Below are 27,987 nucleotides of genomic sequence, written 5' to 3'. Positions count from 1 at the left end.
AAAGGTGAAAATTCAAAACTTTTATTTTTTATTTTACTGGGTTGCCTGTGGCAGCCCAGCCCACTTTTGAATGAATTTGATGTGAGAAAAAATAAGTGTTTGCAAGTTCTGAAAGAAAACTACACCTAAAATGTCCCAAATACCCCGCTCCAAAATAGTGGTACATAATGAAGATTAGATGTTAAATAAGCTCCAGCATACCAGCACATTGGGCAACCCAGTACACGCTTCAAGAGGGTCTTGTTGTCCATAATAAATGATAATTTATTTTTCTATATACTATATTCATATTTCCTGTGCTTTCTTGATAAACGTTCCTGTGACAGAAAAAACACAATGGTTACATTAGTCTATATAAGACGCGAAAGCGTACCTACTCGAGTCAGCTAGAAAATGAGGGTTTCAAGGCTGTTGAGATGTTGTCTTTTCGTGATGCTTTATAGCTATGTGTTACCTTTATTTTATGTCATAGAGATGACAGTGGTAATGACAATGCTTCTACTACTGCTGATGATGATAATGGTGTTGATGATGATGATGGTGATGATGATGATGGTGATGATGATGATACATGAGGATGATGGTGATGATGATGGTTTTGATGATGATGCTGATGTGAATGATGGTGATGTTGGTGATGATGGCATTAACGGTGATGATGATGGCGATTATGGTGATGATTTAAGAGATGATGTAACTCATGATTGTGTTGGCCGTGCTATGTCCGTGATACAAAATGTTGTATGAAAAAATCTTCTCATTGCATTCATAGCGTGAATTACTTGTAGTTATTGTTGCAGGTTTACTAACCTTCTCCATCATACTCTTTAACTCGTCCAGGAAGGGTAAAAGTCATGCCTGATGTACTGTTGTACAGCACGACACGATCACTGTCATAGCTGGCAGCGTATAATGTACGGTAATCTGCAAAACTGAACACATACATCAAGCTGTACATTATGTCCCTTTGAGGGAAATATAATAATGGAGGCGTGTCTTCTATCAAACTCACACTGCTCGCACCCACGTCTGTACATAAATGATGGAATTCCAAAAGTTTATTTCCAGGTAAAACAAAATATGACTTCATATATAAAAGTGAGGTTAATCTAAACCACGTTTTTAGAACGTGCATTTTATACAGCATTAGAAATTAAGATCAGAAAAATATTTATTAATGTTCCCAAAACTCATGGACGGTCAACAAGCGAGATGACATATCCTTAGTGAGGATCATAGGAACCAGCTTGGAAAATTCTTGTAGTGGTATTAATTTTCTTTACCTTACACTTGACGGCCCAGACAATCCTCCACCTGATGCATATACATCTATGAATTTCCCTAATTTTTTGAACAGAAATTGTGCATTTATTGACAAGTTTGCAAGGATTTTCAAGAGAGTGAAATAGCAAAGACATGGCAGCCATGCATGTTGGTGAGTACTTTGGGGCTAATGAGGAATATTTTGCTAAATATCACTGACATGGCTGCATTGACATAACATGTGAACCAAGTATGTGTTTCTACGAGCATATTTTCCCAAAAAATATTTTTGAGTTCCTTAAGGGGCTTTCTAGATCACTTGAACCTATTCTTCATACTTATTCTTTGTTATCTTGTTACTACAGATAGGGATCCAATACTAACCCATTTTCCCATCGTACCTCAGAATGCTATTTGTAACATAGCTTGTCACGTAAACGTTTCTAAAACCAATGAAAAAGAAAAGAGATCAGTAACAAAAATTCTGTAAAAGAAGAAAAAAAATTCTTCAAGTTTGTTTATCATGAAATGTTTATGAATTTCTGCCATTGAAGTGATTTACGTCCTTTATTAGGCTGCTTTATGTATACTAGATAGAATACCTGTCAGAGCCAACTGTCAGTCCAACTGGTCTCTCTACCTTGGCGAATTCACCAAGAAATTTATCTTTAAAGAGAAGAAAGCATTTGGTTGGAATTTGGCTGCCATCCACCAATCCATCTCTCCATCCATAATTGATCTATTCTTCCCTCCCTCAATCTATCCTGGCATCCATCTGTATGTCCTTCCCACCATCCAAAATCCCTTCCTTCCTTTGCATACTCTACTGTAACTGCTGATGCTGATTGTGTATAGTGCTCTAATATGACTTACTAGTTGTACTGTTAAACTTCAGTACATTATCAGTATAATGACTGCATACAAGGAGTGTTCCATCGGGAAGAAGAGCAACATCTTCAGGACTATAACAAGATAATGTATATATAAATTAATACAAGGGCATTTCCCTGCCAATACACACAGGGGGGGGGGGGGAGGGGGCATTGCCTTCATTGCTACACCCCTATTCCTATTCATGATACTATATGGGATTCCACTAGTGTGCATCTTCCAACCGTTACATATGTACAATGGACAATTTTCAACATCTGGTATTCTTGATTCAAACAAAGTTTTGAAGGCTTCAATCTGTTATTATTTCTAACAGTTGTCAAAAATCATCTGGCATGTAATAATTTTTTAATTTAGTTTTTTTCACCTATTTGATAAGTATATATACATGAAGGTAACACCTAGCTAATAGTGAGAACTCTACCAATTGTCTATTGGTTAGCCATTATGAACACATCCGATACCTGATGAATAGGTATTTTTGGATCAAATGCCTGTTGTATTTAGGTTCTCTGTACAGGAATACCTAAATGCAGGTACTCTTCTAGTCTATTATGCATCTTTTAAACTGAACAAAAATATTTTTTACCCTTTTATACCATTACTTTTATCTGCAACCTGTAAAAAAATACAAATTTGCTTTTATGTTGTGTACCTGATGAAAATATCAATATTGTTTGAATGCAGATGAATTATGATATAGAATTAAACCTCGAAGAAAAATTAGAAAGTATTTTACCATTAGTTATTTCCTTTTTTGACTTTATCAAGTCTTTGGACCTCAGGTACACCTCAGACCTTTCTCACCCCTTAGAAATTCCAATCCCCACCATGGGGGAGGTATGGATATTTTCTGGAACTACAAAATATACCCTCCTCAGACCCTCCCCACCCTTTGGAAATTCCAATCTCCTTCCATGGGGGAGGTATGGATATTTTCTGGAACTACACAATATACCCTCCTCAGACCCTTCCCACCCCTTAGAAATTCCACCAATCTCCTCCATGGGGGAGGTATGGATATTTATAGTACTATACAATATATCCTTTTCAGATCCTCCCCACCTCTATGCGATTACTGTTACCATGGGGACTGACACTCACCACACCAAGGAAGTGTCCATCAAGAGAGTACTTCAGAATATTATCATTAAGGAAGCTAGCAACAAAAAGAGTTCTGTTGGGTCCCACGACCATCCCTTCAGGGCAGTCTAATGGGTCACTGTCACTACCAAATGCACTGATGAACTTCCCAGATGATAACTCATATTTATGAATTCTGTCTGTTGTAAAACTTGCAACATATAGGAAGATGCCATCTGAAAAAAAAAACATTATCTAGGCTGATAAATCATAAGCTAATAACATCGCCCAGGGGGGATAGTTATTTTTGGGGGGACTTCAAGAGGGGGTCTTATGAATTATTTTGTCATTTAAAGATTTCACCTGCCCCCCCCTCTGTCATACATTATGAACCAGCCTTAGTAGTAGTATATGCTTTTATTTAGACAGGGTAAATCCTTTCAGTAAAATATGTACGATTCATTGTTATTAACAGAAGCCCTAAATGTTACAATTTGTTTTTTAGTATGACATTTGTCAACACTTATTGAATCAATAGGAATGTTCAATTTTCTTTGACCCTTTTGTGTGACAGATATTCTTTCTTTATAGTGAAAAGTCTTAGAGGGTGATAGAGATTCAGATGACATACGTACCGGACACCATTCCCCATGGTCCATCAAGTCCATGGCCTTGAGCAAATGTTATTGCATGACTGTCTTTCTGTCTGGTGTCTGATACATACAACACCTAGTCAATGTTCATAATAATTAATCAAAAAGAAGTAGCTGTTTAATGGAAGTAACTAATTTAATAGAGAAATCATCAGTTGAAGACAACAATTTTTTTAAGTGTTATAACTATATAATTAAAAAAACATTTACCTGGTCATCCAGGAAGCTGACAGTATTCCAAGTAAAATGCAGGTTATGAAATGATTGAAAGTAAAAGAAAGTTAATGAAAAATGAATAAGTGAATGAATAAATGAATAAATGGATGGGTGGATGAATGAATGAAAGAATTGATTAAGGGATGAACGAATGAATAAATGAATGAATAGATGGATGAAGGAATGGATGGATGAATAGATGAATGATTGATTGTTTGATTGATAATTGATTGATTGAATAAATGAATGGATAGATGGTTGAAAGAATGGATAGATGAATGAATGAATGGGAATCTAACTTGAAACATCTATGGGGTAATTCTTTGCTTCTAAACAATTTATTTTCCTTAAGATCATTTACCAGTTAGGTCATTCGCTCAATACTGATCTAGTGAAGAAAACTCAAATAAAAATTAATATCGAACAAAAAGACTTTCAAAACTAATCTTTGTTTGCACATGATGTCATAGTCCCCATTATGGATGAATTTAACAAAAGAATTGTCAACGAATTATTTTGTCATATCAACCAAAATGGCCACCATCGCTTTTGCTATTTCATTCCCTTGGAAGTGATTAAAAACCAGCAAAAGAATCAATAAACTTGTACTCACAAAAATCAGCTTACCTTGAAATGAAAAGAGAATGTTCAGGTGTTGCAAGGATGTATGATGGCTTCTTGACTCGATCTAGTTCTTTGACGATTTGGGTCACCTTTCCTTCCCTTAATAATGAAATCAAATAATAAATTAGACTGATTAGCTTAGGTAAGCTTAAATATTTACTTTAATTCAATCTCTACGAAAGTCCTGATAATTCTTAATTTTAATTAAGAAAGTTAAAATTTAATTTGATAATCTTACCATAAATAATGAGCAACTTGAAAAGTAGGATTTATAAATGTTTCTGGTAGAGGTATTTCTTGTGCTACGCTTAAAGCGATCCTAGAAACAAACAAAATACAATTTGCGAAAAAAAAAAATGAAATTATATAATTTGAAGGGGTAAATCGAACTAAAAGCTTATATAACGTCTTAAAAAAATAGTAATACTTTAGTGAAGAGAATAAATATAAAAATATAGCACTTCTATCGAAAAAATGTACAATTAGATTATCTTTCTGTGGTAAATTTATCAAAATCGGTCTTACCAAAAGACCGTAAAATTGAGAAAAACTTTGACAAATAAGAAAACTCCAGCTGACTCGACCGCCATATTGAAAACAACCCATATTGCAACGTGCGCCGGGTAAACAAACCAAATCCACAGGAAGCCCGTGTTTTAAACAACCCACCCACATGCTAGCCATCATAATCATAATCGTAATCATAATCTCTAAAGCAAACTTCCTATTTCCTAAGAAAATTATTTTAAAAATTGCTCTTGAATAAAATTATTTGCTTAATTATTTGCTTAATTTTGAGAGCCTTTTGATTGCTTTTTGTGTGTAGAATGTGCCCTTTTAGCCTCGTTTCAATTCCGCTAGCCCCTAATCTATTTTTTATTATAGAAATATAAATCACTAAGCTTGAGCTTGTGTTATGAATCTAAATATAATGTGTTTGACTTGAAAGTATATTTTAATCTTAAAAAATATGAGACTTTTACGATTTGCATAATGTATTGTTTCGTGTACTGCTTATTATGGTCATCAAGTTCAGCTGTCAATGTATACATTTATAGATATATATGCACATACATTAGAACGAACTGTTTTCTAAATACAGATATTGCACTCATGGAAAACGTGATCTTTCTCGTCATTGTTCGTGGATTAATATTCGTTACTTATGCGATAGCTTTCTGTTCGGGGAATGTATAAATTGCAATCTTGAGTAGACGAATACTGCGTTACTGCAATACCGGATGGTCTACATAAAATAGGTGAGTGTATCCGCTGTTTCATTTTATATATTTAGCTAGTTCTACAGCATACATTTTACTCCTGGTCAAGGTGTTGATTTGCTGTGATCGCCTGGCCGAGATCCCTCGATTATTTTATGGGATCCTGACCAGCAGACAGTTCACGAGTTCACACGTTTAAGAAACACGTTCTATCTAGTACTTTATATCCGTGTAGTGCCCGAGACTTCGCACGTTTAATCCATACCAAGCCACTCAACTATAAAACACTTAAAATATACAACACGAGACTGTGCTACAGAATCATTTCCTGGTGAGTTTCTCCTTCAAAGTTATGTCGAATATTTCTTCAGAAATGGCTGATACAAAACAGTCGCAAATCGACCGAAGTAATGCTGCAAAGGAGCGATTCCGGCGAGCAGCTCGCAAGGTCAAGAATTACTGGATATTTACTAGAAGGTAAGACAGACATTTGCTTTTCGGAACCTTTTTCTAGTATTGTTTAATTGTGTGTATCTAAGATGCGATATCAAAACCACAGTATTCTTGGGTTTGCAGTACAATCTAGAAGTCAAATGTGTTTTTTTATTTTGTTATTTGATACTGTGAAGTAGTCGCCGCCAATAACCTCTTCCTCTTCAGTTTATAATGGCACAGATAGCCTTTGAACAGGCACTTTGGATAAAGCCGTTTTAGAAGACAATATATTCCAAAAATATTAAAGCACAAGTATAGAAGCTATAAATCTTACTGATTTTTACCAAGGGATTCACTCTCCAAAATCATTTTCAAAGTCCTTTTGACGTGTGTCAGTCATATGGTCTGAGATTAATAACTTAATTGTTAGTTTTATGACGACAGTTTATTACAGCTAATCTAAATGCAAGATGGGTTCCCTCCGCACGTTGTTTATGTTTACATCATTCTGTATTGAAATTTCAAAGAAGCCAGTATTTGCAAAAAAGAGAAAACGAAAAATGAAATGTAGGAATAAATATTACGCCATAAATTTTTTTCATATCACTAGGCAACAAAGAGGTGAGATAAATATGAATAGAATTTTAAAGTGAAAATAACAAAAAAAGAAAGAAAAAGACAAATGGTTGGGATGTGGAAGCGCGATGACGTATGAGTGACGTAAAAAGTTTCAGTTTGAGCTCATCGCTGCCTTAACAGTTAGTGTTTTAACTCGATCAACTATGATGATTTCTAGAGAATCAGGCTGTGTAGAAAACAAAAGCATATAAATAACTCGCGAAATTAGTTTTTTAATAATTTAGAATTTTTTTAATAACTTAATGAATATTATCGTGTATGTTGCGTCAGCGGAATAATTAGTTACGTAAATCAAATAAGAGGAATAAAAATTAATTATAATGGTGACATGAATGCCCTACGTAAGAATCAGACTCCATTTAGTAAGATTCAAATATCTAAAGTCGGTGCACTAGGAAGTTGTGAAAAGTTTGAAAAGATTTTCTTATTTTAAATGCTCGCAAAGAAGGTCTTCTAGGAGAGAAAACTTAACTAAGACATTGGAGGTGCAAGCGCCCTTCGCTGCGCGCACAATTTTTCTTTTTCTTAGGGTAACTCCTCCAAATTCAAAATCCTTCGAAAATTATTTTTATTGTCGTTGTGATAAAATCACAAGTTGGCGTATATATATATAGATCTGAATTTGGGGCTAGTTTCGGAACACTTGACTTTTTAACTGACAGTACTCAGGCTCGGACTGGTTTAACCTTTTCTCGCGCTAAACGTTTTGACCTTTAACACAAACTGACCTTAAAAATAAGTAAAATACACTGATTTTAACCAATTTATTTCAATGTTTAGTTTTGTCATTTTGACTTAAAATATAGCATCCTTTAAATAAGCTATCTAGTAAAAGTGCCAGCATAATTTTACAGTCTCAGTGTAAGGCTTTTTGATTCATCATTTTTCGACCGACCCGCCGCTTGTTTGAACCAAACGGATGTAGCATTGCTCAACATGCGTTGGGAGCAGTTAACCTAACATCAGATACGCTTTCTCCTTAATTGGTAGTATTAAATCACAGGACGCTTGGCATTGTAACGGTTCAATGGCCTAAGAGTAGTCCCGTGATTAACATAAAGCGGTTCTTACAGTGAACCGTTAGGTATAATACTACAGTATTAGACTTTCTTCAAAAGAATGAAACTACTTTGTAAAGCTGATGAAGTTTCTAAACTTCTTTCGACGCTCAAAGATCTGGATTATGGTATTTTGAAATGGTAAGTGAAAAAAGAAAGAGGGGAAAAGAACGATTGTAAAAGTTTATCATTTTTGAAGGCTGTTTCAAATCGATGTTTATTCAAATTACTGCACGAAATTTATTAATAAAGTTAACATTGAGTGACCATCAGCCATTTCTTGGAGGAATCTCATAAGGCCTTATAGAGTTCATGAAGAGCTAGTGACTGACGCAATGCAGGCCAACTTTCGAGATTTGCCATGCCAGTTTTTTTTTCTTTTAAACAAAACGGTTGGACTAAGGCTGGTGGATATTCTTACTCTTTCATATTTTTTTACGTGCAAGTATCAAAAAACGATTTTTTAAAAATATATAAGAAGAGAAGAGAAAACGAATGCAGCGGAACTGTTTTGGTTCGTTTTCAGTTGAATTTACCTTTTATTTTTGGAGTGAACTCTAAATGAAATATGTAACTTGATTCATCAGTTTATTCTTAAATTCCAATATCTGTTGTTCTGTTATTACTTTCTATTTTCTAACATTCCAGCGTTTTCGTTCTTATGAGAGAAAAAGAGAAAAATAGAAATAAAGATTCCCATTTTTCACGGACGTATGTCTGAAGTCGAGGGCTAATAAGTTGCGCATGCGCAGTAAGTAGCCGGTCAGACTTCCTTACAACAACAGAACAAGGACAGCAAGTATTACAACGTTGAGGTCGATAAATACGATAACAATACTCCAGCCTTTGGGCTGATCTCGAGCAGGAATGTCCCTAGTGACAGTTCTACGTTCACCATCTTCAGAAAATACAAGCATCTGCACAGATTCGGTAAATATAGCCGTGTATTTTGACTAAAATTTCTTTCAAATGTCAAACGTTTCTCTCAGCTGAATTTTTCACTTCAGCTTTGTCATGTGAATCTAGACTTAACATTTTTGTACGATGGCTATAGGAACTTGATGAAGATGTCGAAGATGGTTCTCCTAGATCCAGAACGTAAGTTAAACGCTACGTCCTTCAGCTGTTTTAGGTCGATCTTTATATTTGGCACATATTTCTCTCGTAATTTTTTGCAAATGTTGAATGGGCTGGGACGGCTTGTTCATAGATTTTTATCTCATTTGGATTACTCATCCTTATCGAAAACCACAAAGTATCTCTTCTTACTGAATTATAAAAGATCAATAGCTTTTCAACGATCCTTCTGATCTGAAAATTGAAGCCAAACAATTTCGAAATGAATCGATAAACGCCTTGAACTTTCATCGTCTCTCAAACAAACAACATTATACTCAATGTAGCCTTCAATTCAAAATCTAGACAATAAAACCTCAGTAAAATAATACTAGTTGATTAAAAATTCCAATTAGCATTTCCAGAGAAAATTATATTCTATAAAATTCTATGTTTGAAAAAGAAATTCGATTTGTTTCCGTATATAAATGATTATTTCTCGCTACGAGAATGTAAAATTTTAGGGGTGTAAAATTACTTGTGTCACGTACGTACTCAAATGTTTTAATATATTCTACTTATTTAAAACATAAGTTTATACATATATTAACGAAGATGATTGTGATTCCTTTGAATAAATATTGTTTACAGTAAATGTTATAATTTTGATCACGGAAAGCCAACTTCAAAGAAATGGGGAACGATTTTTACGCTTTCAAGGAATGTAAGCTTATTTATTTATTATTTCCTGATGATCTGTAATTGTTCGTTTGAATTTGACAATGCTGACGAAGTCTTTGTTTTTCCTGTTATGAAATTTTCTACAATAACTCGCACTTCTAAAACACTCCAGTTAAACATTAGAAATATCAGGATAAATTTCATATGTGTGTGTTTATAAATAATCATTTTTGACCTTTAATTTTATTTGTGGATATTTAATTTTATAAATGTTATTCTGTCATAGTTTTAATCTTCTATGATACTTGATAAATTATGTTTTTTTAATGACGTATCATTAAAGAGTATTTTAACCTTTCTGTGTTGTCTTATTTTGCCTGCTACTCATATAAGAGAGATTTCCACAACAATAGTATTTTATGGGTCATTATATTTCAACACAGAGAACAATGAATTACAGGAGAGTTCAATTCTTGAATAAACTTAAAAATTACTTAATAGATGTAGGATCTATTTTGAACTCTGTTAATTCCAAGTAATCCTGAAGATAGTGTCTAAATGATTTAAATCTTGTTTGCTAATCCAACTCATTAGTCATGATGCATAGCATGATACAGTAATCATTCTTGCATGGTTAAATTTAATCAATGAGTTTTAGTGATTCAAAATCACCATGCGTTAATTAACATGTGACGTATAATTCATTAATAGAAGGATCTTATAACAGTGATATTTACACTTTATTAAATCATTGTTAATGCCTTTAAATGTTGAACCAATGTGGACTTTGCCTTCCTGGACCACAACAGCTAGTTTTTAGTTAATTCTTTTGTGTTGTAAGAGGATCTGATCAATCAATCATTCCTATATTAGGTTGTCTAAAGGGTTAAATAAGGGTTAAATGATGAATGGTGCAGATATTAATGCAACAGAAATACAAGTAACAAGGTAGGTCTTATAGGTGTACGAGCTATAGACAACTGCCCCACTCTTTTTGAGTGCTTTCAATGCTTCCTAAACAATGAATTATTTCTGAATGAAGGAGAGGAAATGGCCATTTTATACACATAGGAAAAAAGCAATCCATGCTAAGATAAGTAGTTTCCAATGTTTTGTTTGCAAAGTTGGCTGTATGTGTGCCAATGGCATCAGCAACAGTGCTCCATTCACTAATACGGCACAATTCTCCACCAGTCAGGAGAGTGTGTGTGTGCTATCTAATATAATAAAACAAGATATATCCACTCTAATTTACATAATATGTAACCATATATGCTACATGTTTTAAAAATTGTCTGGCCTTTTGAAACTAATATAAAGAAAACCTTAGCTGACCAGTGCATCATAATAATTATAACAATTATACTAATAGTTATTATTAGTATATATGGTATATATTTAGTATTTTCATTCCATACCATTCCACCTGAATGGCTAAATATACAGGACAAAATTTCAGTTATGATCATGACTTAGTCAAAATAATGTTGAGGTACAAAACACCAAACACAGTAACAATAAATTAGGAAGATGAAATTACTGTTGGCAATATTATATTTTTCTCCTTCACTAAAAAACCTTTTTAGACATAATATCTTTTTTACTGTATTATATTTACCTATAGACAACAGTAATATGACAATAATAATTGATTATTACAATTAAGTCTTCTATTTCAAATAAACATGATACTTGTCATATATATATATGATTCATGGGGTGGATGGTAATTCTAGGTGTGGCAATAGACATTAATTATGCAATGTTGTAATTAATTTAAGTTTTTCCTCTTTACTAGTGGCCAAAGCTCATGATAGTAATTAGCAAGTTGATAGTATTTTAGAATTTAAGGTCTGAAAGGGGCAATAAACTATTGTAAAACAAGTTTAAGACAATACCATTGAACTCTACTCAATTATGTCAGTAATATATACAGTATGTCAGTGGCCGTGTTGTATCCAATATACAAACTCAAGGCGTAGCCGAGAGTTTGTATATTGGATACAACACAGACACAAATACTGTAGATTACTTATCAAAGGTCTAGGTTAGTTCCTTCGTGTTTCGCTAAAATTTTCAAGATAAAAGTGAATCTGGCCAAGAAATTCCATCTTAAAGTTTATGCAAATGAACAGGATTCTGTATCTGATTTACAAAACTCTTCACGGTTGTGATTTCTGTTGTGTTTTCCTCATGAATTATTAATGAGTTTAATAAGTTGAGATTAAAACCCTAAAGATGAGAGACCAATATAGTGGATACATGCTCTTACACCAACATCCTCAGCCCTTGTAATACTGTGCATAATCCTAATGTTTTTGTTTCTTGTAGGTCTAGTTTTGAGGGTTTCTTTGCATCAAAGGGTTCAGCCTTTGCCTTACCTGATGGAGACTTTGCAAGAAAAGCATCCAAACATGGAGGTACTGTACTTATTTATTTATCCTCTTCGCTCCTTGTGGAGCATAAGTGGAGGTACTGTACTGCTGCATGTAAATCATTCCTTAAAGGATATTAAATACCAAAGAAATATTTTTCTCCTGGGATCCTGCTAACACACCACCAAAGATTAAATTATGCTTCATTAAATGGTTACTTACTGGGTTATGATGAATTTATTAAAGGAGAGATGCAGAAACATCTGCAGTCCATGGTCAACCTTCTGAGAGATGATGACATCTTACGGCTGGTAAGCAAAAATTAAAAAAAACCTAGTACTGATATTTGTTTAATCACCATGTCTTCTTTCCTACCTCTCTATTCCATTCCTTTCTTGCTTGCTTGCTTTCTTCCATTATTTCTTCCTAGTTCCTTCTACTGGTAAGTTGATTTCTTTTCTTCCCTTCCTTCCTTCCTTCCTTGCTTAAAATCTTTCCTTAAAATCCTACCTTCCTTCCTTCCTTAAAATCCTTCCTTCCTTTCTACATCTCTCTCTCCCCCTATCTTTATTGACATTTAACCATCTCCTGTTACATTATAGGTTGTCAAACTTGAAGCGAAAATGCCAGAAAGAGTTCGGTATTTGACAGTAGTCTCTTCCTTTAATGATGACGATATTGAAGAAAGTATTGCTATGGGTATAGACACAGACAGCAAGTAAGAAGTGAATTCTACCTTCGTTTTCTTTTGTGTCTAATATTGATGTGTTTAATTGTTGATGTGGCTAATACTTATTGATGTGCCTAATACTTATTGATGTGGCTAATACTTATTGATGTGGCTAATAGTTATTGATGTGGCTAATACTTATTGATGTGGCTAATACTTATTGATGTGGCTAATACTTATTGATGTGGCTAATACTTATTGATGTGGCTAATACTTATTGATGTGGCTAATACATATTGATGTGGCTAATACTTATTGATGTGGCTAATACATATTGATGTGGCTAATACATATTGATGTAGCTAATACTTATTGATGTGGCTAATACTTATTGATGTGGCTAATACTTATTGATGTGGCTAATACTTATTGATGTGGCTAGTACCTATTGATGTGGCTAATACTTATTGATGTGCCTAATACTTATTGATGTGGCTAATACTTATTGATGTGGCTAATACTTATTGATGTGGCTAAATACTTATTGATGTGGCTAATACTTATTGATGTAGCTAATACTTATTGATGTGCCTAATATTACTACAGGTCTGGGTGTACAATTGGGCTAGTTCTTCCCTTATTGAGAGATACAATGATCGAGTTTGATGGTGATGGGTGAGTACCGTTAATAATCATCTTCTTCACTATATTGTCAATCAAGCTCAAATGAGAAACAAACTCAGAACCTTTCCTATTTTAAAATAGTCAAGTCTTCTTTTGCTGAGATTAAATATAGCTGTTCAATTTAGCAGCTGTTGATATTGTTAGAATGTATTGGAGCTATTTTCATTATATTTTTGGTCATGAAATAAATAATTATTATTGCATATTAACCCCAAATGCACTTTAGATTTCATTTCCTGTGAATTAAATCAGTGAAAGTCTTTATGCAGTAAAACCTGTAATTTTAGATGCATATATTTGACGTGACTGTAATGAATGTTCATGTGCTTTTAGGGGTTTTTGCTTGTGTTCAAACTACAGGAGACACATCCTTAAGCCTGTATCTGTTCAAACAATGTGGTAAGTTTATTGATAAAAGTATTGAAAATACTAAAAAAAGGTCAGAATAATTCATGCTGTACAATATTGTAAGCTTTAGAAATATGTAGTTCCAGAAATCATCCGTACCCACCCCACAGAGGAATTTGGAATTTCCGAAGAGTAGGGGGGTCAGAGAAAGAACAAAAATTACAGAGTTTGTTTGGAAGAAAATTGGAATTTCTGGGGGGTAGGGGGGTGTCTTAAAAAAATTCCCCCGTGAGGGGGGTATGGGTAAATTTTGGAACTACACAATGAGACATTAGTCATCCAAGGTGTTGCTTCAGGAATCAAGGGAAGCCTCTTGCATTCAGGTGGTTCACCTCTCACTTCTGGGGTATCAGGTATTGATTCCTGGACTCACCATCACATTTGAGAAAACATGATTAGGTCTCTTCCTTGATTCAAGGATTTTTCTCTGGGTTCTCCAGTTTTTATCCCATCACAAAACTCAATGGGCTAAATTCAATCTACAAGTTAGCTGTTAGCTGATCAACCCAGTCAGGTTGTTACAGTGTTATTGATCAAGTTTTAAAGATTGATTGTCTATGTGGCGTTTATAAAATGCCATAATAATCTCCACATTAAAAAGTAATTTTTAAACACTAATGTACATATATTGTACTTCCTGGAAATCAATTGTAGGACGGCAGTACAATGGGTTCATCGGTGTGGAGACAATGCCAGGAAGAACAATCAGTTCCCAAGTGGACAGTCCCACCAGTGGACTACTTACTATTCCAGTAGAATATCCTCTGAACAATCATGCATTAAAGAATGGTATGTCATATAGGCCTTTTGTGAGATAGTGAACATGGTGCATTCTGGTCTAGCATGGGTAAAGCTGTAGCTAAATTGCCATTAGACCTTTTTAGCTTATGCATAATCCTTTCCCATTTCAGACCAGATGTCATTCTCTTGGACATAAGATTTTTTTTTGATTCGTATCCATATTAATTTTGATCCTATTACTCCCTGTTGCAGTCAATTTTACTTGTTATTTGCCCTTCTTTTATTTTCTATCACTGCACATATTACATATACAATTAACTATGGATAGGATTTTAGCTTGATTCTTCTTTTCGTAGGCTTGAGATGGAAGATGTTGACTCAGTACTATTTGTACCTCCAACAGGAACAACGTAAGCATTACCTAATTAAAGTTATAATAATAAAGTCTCCACTATATAAACAGTCATTATTTTCATGTTTGATATATATTTTTATTTAGAAATGTGATTTGATTACTTACAGGCCAGAGCAGGAATTAATGATGAAACTCATTCGACACAAGCTCAGAGAAGTAAGTAAATATTATTTATGAGTGATGAATAACTTAGACTATGATTCGAATGCATGTTTGATATTAGTGAGGAATGTGATGATGATGACGACGGCGAGGATGATGGCATTAGAACCACATTCTTTGGCATTTTTCCATTTTATTCACTAAAAATAATTTCATATTTCTGCTCAGGTAATGATGAAAGTCGATCTTGAAGATGTGACAAGTAGACAGGTATAAAATCAGTCAATATAATTTGCTACTGCTGTTGTTGCTGCAGCTGTTACTGTCATTGCTGCTGTTGTTGGTGCTGCTGTGCTGTTGTTGTTGTTCCTGTAGTTACTGCAGCTGTTAATGTTGTTTGTGTTGATGCTGTAATTGTTGCTGCTGTGTTTGCTGCTGCTGTTGTTGTTACCTGTTGTTGTTGCTGCTGCTGCGGCTGCTGAAGTTGCTGCTGTCATTGTTCCTCCTGTTGTTGCTGAGCACTGCTGTTTTTGCTGTCATTGTGTTGTTCCTGATGCCGTTATTGCTGTTGCTCTTGTGTTCACCGTTGGTAATGTTGCATTGTTATATTGCATGCAGTAGATACCTGAAGTTAAACAATTACTTCCATTCCAATCAGATTCGTAAAAATCTGGAGGAAGAAATGCAAATGGATCTCAAAGAATACAAACAGTACATTGATGAAGAAATGTTGACCATTCTTGGACAGCTTGATAGTGCTTCACAGATATATGACCATGTTTATTTGGTAGGTAACTTGTGAGATAAAGTTGCCAATAATACTTGATGTGTCTCTGCAATTTCAGTTAACAGTGACTTGCAAATTTGACAAAATTGTTTGGTCAAATAGATATCATATGCTAAAGAATGTTTGTGGGAATTTGCAAGTTTGCATGTGTGATCGGCAAATTGTACTATAAACCAGTAAAGTCACTGAGATTTTTTGTCTTGAATAAGATTGTATTGTGATTATTAAGATGAAGAAGAAGTTAAAGACCATGTTTATTTATTTATTTTATTTATCTGACAGGGTTCTGAATGGAATGCATCAAATCTAGAGGAACTAAAACAAAATGGGTAAGTACTTTAACAATTCTTGCTTGCTTGCTTGCTTGCTTGCTTGCTTGCTTGCTTGCTTGCTTGCTTGCTTGCTTGCTTGCTTGCTTGCTTGCTTGCTTGCTTGCTTGCTTGCTTGCTTGCTTGCTTTCTTTCTTGCTTTCTTTCTTTCCTGTTTTCCATAAACGTTATTTTTATGTTTATTAACACATTGCCTATTTGTATTTTCATAGGATTGGATATATTTTAAATATTTCAAGGGAAATAGATAATTTCTTTTATGGAACTTTTAAATACTTCAATGTTAGGTAAGTCTGTCTTGGTGTGGTTTAAATACTTTAACTTTTCTGCTTCTTTTGATCAATATGTTAAGACTAAGATGAATGACAATCACAATGGTGGTGATGCCCATGATGATACATGTAATGATGTTGATGGCGATGATGATGATGAAGATGATACATGGGTTGATGATTGATGGTTTCGATGATGATGGTGGTGATAATGATAGTGATGATGAGGTTTATGGTGATGATAAAGATGATGATAATTGTGATGGTGGTGATGATGATAATGTTGAAGAAGATGAAGATGTTGATAGTGAAGATAATGATGATGCTGATTGTGATGATGATTATAAAGATGATGATTTTGATGGTTATGTTGATGGTGATGATGATGATAATGATGATTTTTATTAGACAATTTTGTTAATGATGAGGATGGTCATAATGATGTTGATTGATGTGGTGATGAATGATGATGGTGTTGATCATTATGTTGGTAATTATGGTCTTAGTGATGAATCGTAGTTGAAGCTGAAGATCTAAAATTCCAATTCTTATTTTCAGAATCTATGATGAGGAAGAATCCGACCTCATGTCTCACTGGGACAAAACTTACAAATTTATAAACGAGGCCAAGTAAGAACAAAAAATAACCTACATATTTGGACTTTATTTTTATTGCTATTTCATATTCAAGCAAAAAATTTTTTGTTTCGTTTTGTTTTGTAGAATAAATGAATCAAAAGTCCTTGTACATTGTAAGATGGGCATGAGCAGATCAGCATCAACGGTAAATAGCCTTTTTCTCAGTTATCAGGACATTTTGCACCAACCCTGGCACTTAGGAAAGGTACCTATGTTTATTGGTAGGGGAGGGGCTTGGGGATTCACAGTAAACCCATAAAAATGGTTGTAACCCTCCCCCTTCCACTCAGTAGGAAATTCATGACCCTCCTATTAAGTCAACCCTGCCCTAGCTTATGCCAAAATAAAAAGGTTTGGTGAAAACCAAACTAAAGTTTACATTTCGCTTACAAATGAACACAAGAAAAGAATTCAGAGAGAACTTTTGGTTTTTGTGTTTTAGGTGATTGCATATGGAATGAAAGAGTTTGGCACTTCTCTCCATGATACAATGAAGTTTGTCAAATCAAAAAGAGCTTGTATCAACCCAAATGCTGGATTCTGGAAACAGCTGGTGACTTACGAGGGGATTTTGAATTCAAGGTATGTAGGGAATGCTCACTATTCTCTTTAAATCTCTTTAGAAAAGGCGTATAAAACTATTTCTGTGCATATTTACCGCAGATGGGATCGCTTTAGAATAAGGGCGACGCTGCTGTAGTGCACTCGCCTCTCACCTCTGGGGTCTCGGGCTCGACAGATATCTTTACTCAGCATCATATGTGAACAGAGGTTGTTAGGTCTCTCCTTGATTAAATTTCTTTTCTGTTCTTCTTCATTTTGAAAAGTAAACTTTTCTTTTGACTTTTATCCTTAGCAAACACAGGTACAACGAACTCTTCACAAGTGGTCGTCGACGGACAAACTCAGCTGATTTAGAAGGAAGAAAAGGCGTAAAGCGACGACGACATCGCCGTAAAAACAAGTCCAAAACTGTTACAATGGGTGCCAAGATAGATACTGAAGTCATCACAGAGGACACTGGTGCTTGTACATCGGAAAGAAGTGTCTTCAGTGATGAAGAAGCCGATCAAGACATGAGTAGTCCTTCATCTAGTGGCTGTGAACCGTCCGATGACGCTTTAAAAGACTGGGAGAAAACCAATGTTTGCAGCAACCCAAGTAGCCCGTGCAATTCAAGGTCAGAAATCCCTGATTTTAGTAAAGATGAACTTGACGACCAAATTGGTGGATTGGTATCTGCTGGGAAAGAAAGAAAACAAAAAAATTCTACTCTTCATCGTGCACACTCTGTCCCGTCTTTAATCAGTGATGCCTCGAAGACTTCTGAAGGCGAGGATGTTACAGAGAAGGAAGAGGGTTTACACCGTTGTAACTCATTAAGGGAGTTCCTAAGTGGAAAGGTTGCTGCATTGAAAAAGGATTATACTTCGGGGTCTTTAGGCTCAGTCCAGAAGAAGCACAAGAAAAAATCTGATTCGCCCGAAAAGAAACCCGAAGAAGAAGCCGTAACCGAGGTCATCGTTGAGAAAACTAAGTTACGCAGTACTTTGAGTGATCCAACAAGCTCTACGTCTTCAGATGCAATTAATGTGAAATCCGAAGACGAAACTATGAAGGCAGAGAAAGAGGACGTCGGAAGCTCTCCGGATCAGAGTCATATCGTGGTCCATCGTGACGCGCATGATGTTGTTAAGAGTGGAATAGTAAAACGTCAATCTAGAAACTTTGAAGAAGGAAAAGTTAATTTGCCTTGGGATTTGGAAGAGACTTTGATTGAACCGAGCGCTAGAGAAGACGTAGAAGACGCAAAAATGCAAGAAAACGAGCCAATGAAACCAGAGGAACAACCAGTTACAGAAGATGAACCGCCAAGTGGACTTGTAAAAATGCATGCTCAAAAATTCCAAGGGAATTTCTCTCAAGAGGCAAAAAACAGTGGCTCTGATTGCGAGGAAGAGAATGAAAGCAAAATCGTCTCGCCCGACCGAGAAATAAGAGTCGAGTCGCTATTTCCAAGTAATAATCCCAGAAAGGTTGTTGTTCTCGATGCAAATTCGACTCCCATCGTACCGGAATCCAAAGACTCGGTAGAGAGTGATAGGATAAGACAAGAAATGCTGAAAGCTAGGGCACTGTTTGAGCAGGACGTGTTGAAAGTCAACGAAGATATGTTACAAGAAAAGATGAAGAGACGGAGTTACTTGAACAAGAAGAGTACGGAAGAAGTTGAAAGTCAAGAAAAAGTTGATTCTGTCTCCACTTGTGAAAACCAGGAATGTTGTTCTGAAGTGTGTGAGGATGTTCAAGATGTGGATGAAAGCTCACCTAACGAAGACCCCCGTCCTGGAACTGTTCTAAAACATTTGAAAGCGATAAAACATAAATATGGCGCAACAGTCTCCACTAAATCAGGAGTTGACGAAGTGGAAGAGGATTCACCCCCAAAAGTCAAAATCGAACACGAATCTCTTGGAGCTTCAAAGAAAGTTTATGTGACTCAAAAGAGTGAGGATAAAGTTAGTTATAAGGTTGAAAATCCTGGGAAATTAGAAACCAAGTCGAACGAGAATGACCCCATAGACGCTGATTTGTTGCTACAAAAAGTGAACGAGGACATGAAAAAGGAAAAAGAGCAACGAAGAACAGCTGCAGTTTCAAGCGACTTAAGCGTTTTCGATACCTCAGGTGAAGATAAAAGCACGCTCAAAGACGTAACACCAGAGGATGAAGATGCCGAATCTTTGAAAGAGCAAGATGAAAGCGAAACCAGTGAAATTCCTCGTCCAGGCATTGTTAAGAGAAGTACGGACTTGTTATTAGGAAAAGTTCGTCTCGAAGAAAAGTTGCCGGCGCAAGCGGAAGTGGGAGTTGAAGATACGACAGATGCAGATAACACAAATCCACACACTCCAACTGCGGAGACTGAAAATTTAAAAGCTGAGGATAAAAAGGAAACGGATGATGTTGTTGATTCTTCGGGGATTGTGAGCGTTAAATTGCGGCTAAAGTTAATGGAAGAAGTAATCCAGGGAGCAAACGAGCGAGAATGTCATAAACAGCGAACGAGGAGCGCTCTTGCTGCGTTAGAGGATAAAAGAGAACGTATCGAAAGCGAACAGATAAAAAGGGAGAGTGAAAATGCGATGAAAGAACGAGAGGATAGCAACCTGTCAGCTGTAGAAGGTGATTGCAGCGATAGCGTAGCTGTGGCAAGGGAAAAAAAGACATTTTTCATTGTTAGTGATGATGGAGAAGACCTAACAGCAAAAGGTAACGATGAAATGACTAAAGATGATTTGAATGCTGAAGAGTCTCTTGTTGTTGGGAATGTAAGACTCAGGACCTTATTGTTAGAAGAGCGCATTCATAGCTCAAATGAAGACTTCAGTAAATCCAAACCTGGAGTATCCGTACGAAGGCACGAGTCAATGCCGAGAAGCACCCGACCAGTCGACCGGCCTGTTGTTCGGCAAAGGTCATTGTCTGATCTCAATACGGGAGATAAACCATCGACTTCTTCAGGCATCGTTGCGTCGACCAATCGTTGGTCCCTTGACTTACGAAAAGACAAAAACAGAATTGCCAAATTGATTGGAAATCAAGACGATGAGCTCCCAGACAATGATAGAGATTCCGAAAAATTCAGTGACGACATGTCAGAAAAATCTGACAAAACTGATGACTGTCTATCAAAGCCGGCAGTGGATATATTTGAACTGGGGGATAAAGATTTAGAACTTTCAAAAGAAGTGATTCAAATTCCAGATTTAGACAATAAAGACATTGTGTAAATATTACAGTAAAGCATTGCTTAGGAAAAGAGTTCTGACAAAAGTTATTGTGATTAAGCTTGAAATGTTAAAAATATTATTCAAAGCTATTATTTTTAATACTTTAAAAAAGTTCGTTTTAGAATTACATTTAGCAGGAAAAATAGTGGTGAGACAAAAATTGTAATTTTCTATCCATTTGTATTTGTTTACATTAATTCTGTAAAACAATTCTTTTAAGAATCAAAATTTTTTTAAAGTGAGATAGAAAATATTAAATATTTTTTACTAATAGATGATGGTACTTGGTGTTTGATATCCCTGTTGCACACACATAAATAACAAACAGGTGTGATAGGCTAGATCAGAAACTTGAAGTGACTAGTAAGATAAAAACTAGCAATAATCTTTGTTTTTTTCTTGTGCTTTCTGTGGTAGGTTGTAATAGCCCCCTTGCAGTCCATCAGAATCCAGCTCATTTCTTGAGGACATAGCAATAGGTTTCCAATTCTCAAGAGATTGAAATTCTTTTGTTTTGTCCCCCAATTTGAGCTGCTTTGACGTCACATGCAAGGGGTCTATTGGGTGAAATTAAATTAAATCAAATCAAATAAAAAACTAACTAATTAGTGCTGGAATATATAGCACTATTCAAACAATCAAAATTGCAAACAATCCGTGAAATACTATTAACTAAATAGTACAAAATAGTGGAAAACAATGGAATTTGCATGAAATTGTGCTATTTAGTATTACTAAAGTTTCATGGATTTACTGTGGTCACTACTATTTTGTTTAAGTACAGTACTTTTCAATGATTTTATAAAAAAATATCTAATTCCATAGACTTGTTTATTGTTATTCTTATGGGGGAAAAGTGCCCCCCCTGACCCCTGTGTGCACCCACTGCGGTCCTGAATAGTTAAAAAATGGAAATAAGGAGTACTAGTTAACCTATATTAGAGTAAATCAGTCTAGAATAGGCAGGGTGAAAAACCAAGATCTTGGTGAATAGCTTTACTTGCCCTCCCCTCCCTCACGCATAAAAGCCACAAAAATGTCATGTTTAGAATAAGCCAATCATATCACACTATGGAGACGTTTCTCAACCAATCAGAGAACGTGTTCTTTCAGGGCGCCGTAAAATAAACGTTTGATTTTAAAAAACATTCACGTCGACTCGACTTCGCCGGGCAATTTTCTTGTTCGTCCTATTTTAAACCCCTTTTTCAACTATTCCTTTGGAAATTCATCCAAAATTAAACTCTCAATGAGTGAGGATTTTATTTTCTAACATGGCTGAGTCAATAACAACGCGTTGTGCCAAGTTGAATCAAATTTTCTTGAGCAAAAATGGCGGGCGAAAGGCGAGCAGTGTTCTTTCCAAGGAGACGCTTCTTGATGCATTTTTGGTTCTCTTTGACGAGTGTAAATCAGAAGAACTATTCAAGGACAAGAATATGTCATCATTTGTAAAGAAGTGTAAGTTCTGTAGTTCTTGATGTCGATATAAACTTGTATTACTTGTCTTGTATTTGCTTAAATCGTCTTCTAGTTCCAACATGTTCACTCATCTTCTCGAAAATTTTCTCCAATATTTTTGCATCAAGAAGTCTTTTTCACTCAATACACTTGCTTTAGATTTTATGCTTATCCTTGCCTATGAGAAAATTTAAATTTTATAAGTATAAGTACGAGTTTCTTGTATAATACAATAGGTAATTGAATTATGTTAAATAACTTATTTGTCCTAAATTATCATAAGCTTACATATTTTATTCTTTTTCAATGTCTTCTTCAAAATTCTATTCCAGATTCTCCGACGGTAGAAGAATTAAGAAAACTTTGCTTAAATAAAGATGATTTTGATGTCATAAATACGATAGGAAGGGGACATTTTGGACAGGTAAATATAAATTTTAATTCAACCAAGTTTATTACGCAGTGTCTAGCAGAAATTCCCACCAAGAAGTGTTTTTTAAATTTTATATTTCAAATAAGAATTTTTTGAAAATAGATATTAATTTTGATTGATCATTTCTAAATATTTTGGCGCCCGTAGGAAAGGAATTTAATAACGGTTTCAAGGAGTGTAAAATACTTCAAATGCCCTTTCTAATTAACGTCTAGATAGCAAATAAAAAAAGATTAAAAAAAGATGTCTCTTGATCTTTACCTGAATACGCTATCTCAGAGGACATCTTAATCTGATGTGGTCATTGTTGGATCATTTTCCAACTGCCTCTTTCTAGATTAATTCATTCTGTTTTTTTAAAAACTATTTTTTATTTAGTTATGTTAGTCATGCATGTCTTAGCAAACATGACTTTGGAGTAATATATTACATTTGACAAGTTACAAGCAAATTTTGAATCTGTGTACTCATGATGTTGATGTTTATAGACAAAGTGAAATCAGTGGTGCAGTGATCAAGTTGTTTCTCTGCAAATTTTATGTTTGCACATAAATTATCATTTAGAAACATCTAAATACTTTTGGGGGGGGGGGGGGAGGGGGGAGTCAGAAGTTCACCCTAAAGCTCCCCACCCCCATCTACATAATATTCAATTTTCATCATCTCAGTTTGCAGTTGTTCACTCTTCACATTTCTGTAACACATTCATATAAACTGTCCTTCAGACTATTTGTATCAGCTCTTAAAAATTCTAACCTAGCTCCCCTTCCCTCGTCTCTTGTGAAGGTTTTTTTTAAAACTCTTTACATTTACAGGTCCAAGTGGTTAAAGATAAGCACAGCGGAGATGTGTATGCAATGAAGACTCTGAATAAGTCTCAAACACTTGCCCAAGAAAGTGTAAGTTGATGAGAATAGGTTAATAAGCTATGAAGAAAGTATAGAATAATTTTATAATATATTCAATTATTGGTCTCTAGCTGAAAGGTATACCCTAAAAAAATCAGAGTCACTGATATAATCAAACCCATGACCTTCGGATGCTGGTCGAATGCTCTACCACTAAACATAGGTTATACTCATAGCACTGAGTGTAAGTTGTAGTGCTGCCTATATTAGTACTTAATATTATTACAATTTACCTTCTGGATTTCATATAACAGGTCACAATTATGTAGGTGAAAAAATTGTATACTGAACCTTTGCAATAACTGATGCTATCAAGCAATTTAGTTAATATATTATTAGTTTATTTGCTGATAAAATGTTTCAGGTTGCATTTTATGAAGAGGAGCGAGAGATCATGGCAACAGCCAACAATCCCTGGATCACCGCTCTTCAATATGCCTTCCAAGACCGCCACTGTCTGTATTTTGTGATGGAGTATCAACCTGGTGGAGACTTGCTGTCTCTACTCAATAAATATGATGATATCTTTGAGGAAGATATGGCAAGGTTTTACCTGGCGGAGATAGTCATGGCTATTCACAGTTTACATGTGCTTGGATTCGTACATAGGTAACTAGTGGAATAAATAAATAACAACATATGAATAGCTCCGAGTCATCAAGGCTGGTCTTCTCTTTCCTCCTCAATATATCAGGTCCCGGTTGTACGAAGGGTGGACAGTGCTATCTGAGGGATACAGTGGACAAATATATTAGATAACTGCACTGACTTACCCTTCATACAACTGGGCTTAGCTCTAAGTTTAGTTGAGACAAGCAATTGAAAGTCATGATCACTTTGAAATAATCTGCAGACCTCAGTAGGACGCACACTAGTCAACATATAATACTGTACTTGCTTCTCTTGCATATGACAGCCATACAAGTATTACTTTTAATCTATTTTTTAGGGATGTCAAGCCAGACAATGTCCTTATTGACAGGACAGGACACATCAAGCTAGCAGACTTTGGATCATCAGCCAGACTATCTGCTGACAGAATGGTAGGTTTACGAGCCTACAAATTAGTCCTGGACATCAAACGTTTGTGCAGTAATTAGTTGTTTTGACAGAGTCAGACCCAAATTGAGCTGTTGACACACGAAGAGTGAATTACCTCAATCACAGTGTTTTTTGAGGAAAGATCTCTGTTAGGCTAATGTGTGACAGATCTAATATTTTTAGTGGTAATGGTAGCTGCTGTTCATTTCTATATTTGATATTGTTTCTCAGTCCATTAATATATTTAATATTTTCACTAGGTCTACTCTAAGATGCCAGTAGGCACCCCAGAGTACATAGCGCCTGAGGTTCTCACCAGTATGGATGGTTCAGGTGGCCCTTATGGTGTCGAGTGTGACTGGTGGTCCCTGGGTGTGGTTGCTTATGAAATGCTCTGTGGACAGACACCTTTTGAGGCTGATTCTGTGGTAATTACCTACAGCAAAATCATGAACTATAAGGTAAATGCAGACTCATAGAAAGATTTCTTGTTTGTTGGTTGGGCTTCCTGTGTGCTGTTCCCAGGCTAGTCACTGAATTTATGTTATTGTTTCAACAGTCATCAATGCGTTTTCCTCCTGATCTGAAGATAAGTGCAGAAGCAAAGAACCTTATTCTGTCCCTTTGTACTGGGAGTAAAGACAGGCTGGGATATGACGGCATTGGATGCCACCAGTTCTTTAATGGGATTGAATGGGAAAAGCTTCAGACTAGTAAGTAAAAGGTCAAAAAAGTCCCAACAGGTTTAAGTCAGCATTAGACTAATATTCCATTAATCAGTTAATAAGATTACAGTAGGAGACTGCTCCTGTGTACATGTTAACAAATTCTAATGATTTTTTTGATTGACAAAAGTCTACTGCCCATTTATCTGTTGATACTGTTGTCTCAATCAGCACATAGCATTTAAAAACAATGCTCTAATCAACAGGGAATAGAATAACTGTGTCACGTTTATTTTTCACTACAACCTCCCATTCCTTCTCCCTTCCTACTTCCATTCTTTCTCTGATCATATTTTCTTTGCTGTGTAGCTGTTCCACCTTTTGTGCCCACACTGGAAGGTACTGACGACACTTCTAATTTTGATGAATTTGAGCCTGACAGTCCTGATCCGACAGACCATCTGCAGAAATACAGCCAGAAGGGTTTTGTTGGCAAAGACTTGCCTTTTGTAGGCTTTTCTTTCATCAAGCATATTCCATCTCCAGGGTCTCCACGAAGGTATGACATCAGTATGACATTCACTGCTCAACAGGGGTAGGGAGCCTTCTGAGGAGTCTGATATATTGTGCAGTTCCAGAAAATATCCAATAGTACATGTACAAAGAGGAGAATTGGAATTAACAAGAGGTACGACTGTACATGTAGGGAGATTGTGGCAGTTTTAAGGACCTGGATGTTTCAACTGCTAATGCTAGTCTTCATCATGCATCCAGCGTGCAGACATGCACACACAACTAAAAATATACTATTGCTCTTATACTAACAGCTCAGACTGTCAATTTAAAATCTTGATCAAATGTGTTACTTTTTAGGATTTACATACCACCAAAAATTGGTAATAAAACGTTTCAATATTTTTATTTCTCCTGTTGTAGACAATCCAGTCTTACCCTTTCACCAGCAAATGCCCAGCAGTCAACCAGCCTTGAGAAACGTCTCAACATGAAGGCCAAAGAGTTGAAAGATGCATTAAATTCATGTCATGTCCTGACTACAGAAAAAGAAAACATGATCAAGTCTTTAGACGATCTGAAAAATACTTTGTCTGAAAAAGAGAAAGCATTAAGAATTGCTGAGAATGAAAGAGATTTGATGGAAAAAGAAAAAGTGCTGTTTGACTCTCAAATTAAGGTAAAGCAACGAAAAGTAAAGTTTTCTTCAGGGCTGCATACTGTCTGTAGTACAATAAAGGTCAATAAAATGAAAAGGATTATCCATCATGTATATAAATCAAAGATTATACTTAATGATACTTACTAATTCATTTGTTTCACGATTGTGGTAGTTGGGAGAATCTTTAGCTTTAGATTTGGTCTGCACACAGGCCACATGTACAACTAAAATTATACTATTGCTCATAAACTAACAGCTCAGACTTTCTATTTAAAATCTTGATCAAATATGTTACGTTTTAGGATTTACAAAGAAGGCTTGACTCAGAAAGAGCTGAGAGGAACAATACCGACTTCAAAACCCTGAAACTCATTACAGAAATCAAACAGAACAGCAGAAAAGTAGAAGAAATGAGAGACCAGGAAACTAAGTGTGTATTCATATTATTGTATTATTATCAAATGATTGTTTAGTGCATATTTTGAGATACTAATAGTTCTTCAAGATTTTGTTAACAAAGTGGAAGGAAAAAAATAAACTTACAGGGGCGGATCCAGGATTTTGTTCAGGGAGGGGTGCTGCACACAAAGTTAACCCAGGGAGGAGTGCACCCCTTAGAATCAAAGGGAAAAACAGTATTGGTTGTCTTCAAAATAGGGGCACAAAGTAGAACCAGGGAGGGGTGTGCCCCCCCCTGCACCCCTCCCCTGGATCTGCCCCTGACTTATGGCTTGCTGTGAGAATACAATGTAATTTTGTAATTATATTGTAATTTCTTGTAATAATCTCTAATATAACCACTCTCCAGAGCAAGTATTGAGGACCAGCAACAAATAATCTCTGAATTGGAACAAGAAAGATTTATTGCCAACAAGAGAGCTCACAGACTGGAAGAAGAATTGAAAACACAGGAATCCGTATGTGACGACAGCTGAATTCCTTCTAAATTTATTCATTATCTCTCTTCCATTTAATTTTATTTCATTTCTGTCTTGATTTTTTGATTCTGTGATTCCATATTCATTTGTTGTTTCTTATGACATTTAAGGTGATAGAGGAAAGCAAACACAGAGTCAATGATCTTCATTCTAGAATCTCAAAGGTATGAGCACCATATCCACCCTCTTCTATTATCCCTCTACCCTATTCCACTATCTCCTTCCCTCCCCTCCCTTGGACTTTGACATTTTGGTCTCTCCATTGATTGAAGGGTTTTTAAAACTCTGTGGGTTTCGTTTCACTGTTTTCTCCCTAATGCAAAAACCAACAC

General features: G+C 35.5%; 2 protein-coding genes across 2 annotated transcripts in view; one reads left to right on the top strand and one right to left on the bottom strand.

Moving 5' to 3' along the window:
* Positions 1-5: 5 nt before the first annotated feature.
* LOC116294014 (uncharacterized) lies at positions 6-5,320 on the bottom strand. The gene is made up of 13 exons (XM_031701530.2): positions 5,256-5,320; positions 4,969-5,049; positions 4,734-4,829; positions 4,101-4,116; positions 3,873-3,966; positions 3,259-3,473; positions 2,744-2,772; positions 2,137-2,225; positions 1,866-1,929; positions 1,648-1,706; positions 1,284-1,341; positions 811-932; positions 6-317 (listed from the first exon to the last, which is right to left on the bottom strand). The coding sequence occupies exons 1-13, from the start codon at positions 5,318-5,320 to the stop codon at positions 286-288; spliced, it is 1,020 nt and encodes a 339-aa protein (XP_031557390.2). The 3' UTR covers positions 6-285.
* Positions 5,321-8,783: 3,463 nt separating this feature from the next.
* The window catches only part of LOC116294022 (citron Rho-interacting kinase), a 39,798-nt gene continuing 20,594 nt past the window's right edge, over positions 8,784-27,987 (top strand). Inside the window, exons 1-30 of the mRNA XM_031701537.2 lie at positions 8,784-9,012; positions 9,137-9,180; positions 12,151-12,239; positions 12,441-12,505; positions 12,797-12,912; positions 13,471-13,539; positions 13,882-13,947; positions 14,611-14,745; positions 15,054-15,107; positions 15,220-15,268; positions 15,443-15,484; positions 15,873-16,001; positions 16,284-16,330; positions 16,543-16,617; positions 17,161-17,232; positions 17,326-17,386; positions 17,684-17,823; positions 18,098-21,033; positions 22,290-22,496; positions 22,829-22,920; positions 23,745-23,828; positions 24,202-24,446; positions 24,787-24,880; positions 25,139-25,339; positions 25,438-25,591; positions 25,913-26,102; positions 26,480-26,735; positions 27,020-27,147; positions 27,526-27,634; positions 27,766-27,819. Of these exons, the coding sequence (XP_031557397.2) occupies positions 8,950-9,012; positions 9,137-9,180; positions 12,151-12,239; positions 12,441-12,505; positions 12,797-12,912; positions 13,471-13,539; positions 13,882-13,947; positions 14,611-14,745; positions 15,054-15,107; positions 15,220-15,268; positions 15,443-15,484; positions 15,873-16,001; positions 16,284-16,330; positions 16,543-16,617; positions 17,161-17,232; positions 17,326-17,386; positions 17,684-17,823; positions 18,098-21,033; positions 22,290-22,496; positions 22,829-22,920; positions 23,745-23,828; positions 24,202-24,446; positions 24,787-24,880; positions 25,139-25,339; positions 25,438-25,591; positions 25,913-26,102; positions 26,480-26,735; positions 27,020-27,147; positions 27,526-27,634; positions 27,766-27,819 (6,066 nt within the window). The 5' untranslated portion in view covers positions 8,784-8,949. The remainder of the gene's footprint in view (positions 9,013-9,136; positions 9,181-12,150; positions 12,240-12,440; positions 12,506-12,796; positions 12,913-13,470; positions 13,540-13,881; positions 13,948-14,610; positions 14,746-15,053; positions 15,108-15,219; positions 15,269-15,442; positions 15,485-15,872; positions 16,002-16,283; positions 16,331-16,542; positions 16,618-17,160; positions 17,233-17,325; positions 17,387-17,683; positions 17,824-18,097; positions 21,034-22,289; positions 22,497-22,828; positions 22,921-23,744; positions 23,829-24,201; positions 24,447-24,786; positions 24,881-25,138; positions 25,340-25,437; positions 25,592-25,912; positions 26,103-26,479; positions 26,736-27,019; positions 27,148-27,525; positions 27,635-27,765; positions 27,820-27,987) is intronic.

Source organism: Actinia tenebrosa, unplaced genomic scaffold (genome assembly GCF_029948245.1).
Source record: "Actinia tenebrosa isolate PJP-AT-01 unplaced genomic scaffold, QUT_ActTen_1.0 PGA_scaffold1__47_contigs__length_23844297, whole genome shotgun sequence".
In the NCBI taxonomy this organism is placed as follows: Eukaryota; Metazoa; Cnidaria; class Anthozoa; order Actiniaria; family Actiniidae; genus Actinia; species Actinia tenebrosa.
This window is presented reverse-complemented; position numbering and strand designations above follow the sequence as displayed.

Excerpts from the sequence above, each read along its gene's own strand:
- LOC116294014 (XM_031701530.2), bottom strand. The coding sequence starts at position 5,320 with ATGGCGGTCGAGTCAGCTGGAGTTTTCTTATTTGTCAAAGTTTTTCTC. Across the intron at positions 2,226-2,743 it reads AAAAGTAATGGTATAAAAGG|TCCTGAAGATGTTGCTCTTC; the intron begins GTAAAAAATATT and ends ATCTTGTTATAG. Across the intron at positions 933-1,283 it reads TCTGGGCCGTCAAGTGTAAG|TTTTGCAGATTACCGTACAT; the intron begins GTAAAGAAAATT and ends GTATGTGTTCAG.